Consider the following 3,445-nt stretch of genomic DNA (forward strand, 5'->3'; position numbering starts at 1 on the left):
TTAAGTTATTAACCTATTTTTTGAAAGCTTCATTTAGATTGTTTAATATAGGATTAGGATCTATCCGTAAAGTCAATGTTTTGGGTATAATAAATAATAATAGCAAAAGAAAATAATTGTAAGTTATAGCTTTTTTATATTTCACAATTTTTGATGTCCACCTCAGAGGAATGATATTTAATAATCCTATGCCGAATTCTTTATATGGCACCTTGTCTCCGGCGTCATGCAACTTGCCCCTTTTATTTTGAACTTTGGATGCATGAACTTTGGCACAATCTGAAGCTGACCAGAGAATTAATGATTATCTGCTTTAGTTTTCCGTCATTCTGATGGTCACTGCTTCCAGATCCAAGGTAACACAGAATGCACAATAATTATCAGATGAAAATGTTGCAATAGTTTAAGGCTTCCAAAATTTGAGACTTTCAAATTTCTTCTAGATAACTCTACCTTGGGCTGAATCGGCTGATTATGCTCTTTTGGTAGTATTGCCTGGCAGATCTACTGTTCAAACATTACAATGGTTCCAAGTCATCCCTTCAGTAATCTATCATCAAAGTGGAATTCAGCAGGTGGCTTTGAAAAGAATTTGATTTGCAAAGGAGGCCAGCTACCATAATTCAGGTCACTTTCAAAGATAGAGGTTGGTCAAGAGCATTTATGAATATAAATTATATAATAAGTCTAGAGGATAATTCAGTGATATAACAAAGGGGGAAGTGGCAGCATAAATAACATCTAAATGCATATTATAGGGAGTAACAATTTGCATAGTTGCTCCTTTTGGAATTTGGATCAAACATATCTTTGCAGCTCTTCATACCATTGAAAAAATTATAACACTATAAGAAGAAACTATACAAGGTAGAAAAAGAATTGAAACGGAATAGACAGCTAATATTGTACAAAATTACAACAGAAATTGCTATGATAAGCCTAAAGACTGAAAGCTAACCTACATTTTTTTATCAGTAAGTTACACATACATCAGCTGGATCATGAACCCAACACCTTGTCATCCACCTTGCTCTTACAAGGAGAGGACGAGTGATTTGCTAGAGCTCATTGGGGCACTGAGAACTAACATACACGTAGGTTTAGAACACAATGAGCCTCCACAAAGCTGATCAAGCTTGCTCTCCAGAATTCTTCACGGGTTTGATACTCTGATTTGTCCATGTCAAGAATGGCTAGTTCTAGAGTCCAGGCTGAAACCCTGCCTGCAAAGCCTCTCCTTTCTCAGAGCTTCATGGCATGGAGCAAAGAACTCATGCTTGAGAGCTTCCTCTGCATTGATCCTCAATCTAGGGTTTACTGTTAAACACTTGTCCACAAGATCAAAGAGCGATCTTGGGATTACCTCAAGAAATTCTGGTCTCTTTGTGTTTGTTTCACACCAATCCCTCAGCTTTGTAGATGGCAACGATTGTGTATCATAGAGTTCCTGTGACAACAAAAATGACATTCTTTAATACAAGGTGTCTTCTAATTTATATATCATTGAACAGATTGTAATATGAATGATGAATACCACTGGGAATGAGGATTCACGGTCATGTAGCTTGGCAACTTCCCATAAATCTTCACTGCCCCTAAACTTTGATATTTCCTTTATGTTCCTGACAACAGCAGTAGTATGGTTGGCCAAATGGAGTACGGAGATGAAAAACTAAGAGTGCATAAAACCTTTTAAAAAAAAGAAAACAGTGATTCTTACTGTTCAGGATCTCCGAAAAAGGGCATTCTTCCAATCATCAGGTATAGTAAGGTGACCCCAGCAGACCAGATGTCAACCTTCGGGCCTTGATGTAAAGATTTGAACAGGACCTGCACTAATCACTCAAAACATGAGCTTCTCTAATCATATTTGAAAACAAAAATCAAGCACAATTCTATTGATAAATGAGCTTGCAGCTCTCTCTGCTAGAATCTTAATTTTAAGACCAGGCAGCATGATTCCGCAACAGTTCTGGAGTGTCAAGGTAGTAAAAATTTTAAAAAATTCAGATCAAATTAATCAATCATTAAGGTTGATTATATTTTTCACCTCAGGAGCCCGAAAGCCTTTGGTTCCAACACAAGGACCTTCCCTCTTGTGCTTTCCATCCCCTAACAACAAATTAAACGGAATCAATAGGAAGAATACAGTTTACTTCCATCCAAATTTGTCTCAATCGCTATAAGTAACACACCTCTTTTCTTTGTTAAGCCAGCACCAGCAACACCAATGACAGATGAATGCAGGGGCATGGGAGTAATATAGCCAAGCTTGCTATCCACTTTTCCAGGAGTGGCAGCAACTCTCTTTCTCATGGGGGCAGGAACACTTGATGCTTCATGATTTGGACTCTGCATTGTTTCCTGTAACAGGCTGATGAGCTCCTTCCTACCTTGGCATGGCATAGGTTCCCTCCGCCTTTCTGCTGAAGGAGTCCTGGTGCTTGTCACGTCCTTCACAGAGGTTATGCCTGAGCCATCTGCACCTTGACTTTTGATTACATGCCCCTTTTTTTTCAGGTTTTTAGGTTCTAAAGTTGATTTGGAGACTTTTGTTGTCTCCTGATTGACTGCTTGCAAAGTTTTAGCAGCTGGGAACTTCCCACCTTTGGTTGGAGGTGTAGATTTGGCATTCTGAACCATAACACGATTGATGCTTAAATCGTATCCCATCCTTGATTTGCCTGTAAATGTATACAAATGAGCAGCAACAGCTTTAGTTTGATTCTGTGGTGAGTGTAAGAGCAGAACACATTAGACAACAAAGACACCCCCTTTTTCTCACATTAAGAGGGAGGGGGGGGGGGGGGGGGGGGTTGGTTTAGAAAGCGACACCTTAGTTTCATTCTTTTTTTTTGTTTCCCTCATTAAGTCTTACCAAATAAGGATTAATACAATGAAAATTGGAGGTGTACACAGTCCAGTGTTACTTATACTAAAACCAGTCCATCGGTAGATTAAAACACAAAACTTGAGAGGAACCAAGACTTACAAGTGTTTCCATACTTTTGATGCAAATCCTGTCAAACACATAAAGAAACACAGTAGTAACCCAACAGGTTATAATCTATGAGGGAAAAATTCAGCGGAAATAAACTAGATACAAAAATTAGAATAACAAGAGAAGTGTAACTAACCATGGCAAGGTTAAAATCGATGAGATAACCTTTATGGGCCTTACGAGAGAAAAGGAAATTGCCAGGTTTAACGTCCCTATGAACTATTCCCTGCAAATGCAGAAACAAAATTCTAAGAATCCCTAGTCATGCAAAAAGTACATGAATTCAAATAAAACATATAGGGAAACTATATTTACCTGCTTATGGAGACTCAAAAGTGCTCTGAACATGCAATAGCCATACCATCGGAGCTGAAGCACGTCAATTTCTTTCTTTAGTACCTGAGAGTTATGGCAAAGTCAACATCCATGATCAGACAAGAAAAA

At 38.3% G+C, this 3,445-nt stretch overlaps 1 protein-coding gene across 1 annotated transcript in view; it reads right to left on the reverse strand.

Moving 5' to 3' along the window:
• Nucleotides 1-499: 499 nt before the first annotated feature.
• LOC136063568 (uncharacterized) overlaps nt 500-3,445 on the reverse strand; it is an 18,431-nt gene continuing 15,485 nt past the window's right edge. Inside the window, exons 4-11 of the mRNA XM_065764169.1 lie at nt 3,317-3,400; nt 3,138-3,227; nt 2,993-3,020; nt 2,196-2,684; nt 2,051-2,112; nt 1,721-1,830; nt 1,535-1,622; nt 500-1,447 (exon numbers count right to left, since the gene is read on the reverse strand). Coding sequence (XP_065620241.1) covers nt 1,184-1,447; nt 1,535-1,622; nt 1,721-1,830; nt 2,051-2,112; nt 2,196-2,684; nt 2,993-3,020; nt 3,138-3,227; nt 3,317-3,400 — 1,215 coding nt within the window. The 3' untranslated portion in view covers nt 500-1,183. The remainder of the gene's footprint in view (nt 1,448-1,534; nt 1,623-1,720; nt 1,831-2,050; nt 2,113-2,195; nt 2,685-2,992; nt 3,021-3,137; nt 3,228-3,316; nt 3,401-3,445) is intronic.

Source organism: Quercus suber, unplaced genomic scaffold (genome assembly GCF_002906115.3).
Source record: "Quercus suber isolate HL8 unplaced genomic scaffold, Cork oak 2.0 scaffold_543, whole genome shotgun sequence".
NCBI lineage: Eukaryota > Viridiplantae > Streptophyta > Magnoliopsida > Fagales > Fagaceae > Quercus > Quercus suber.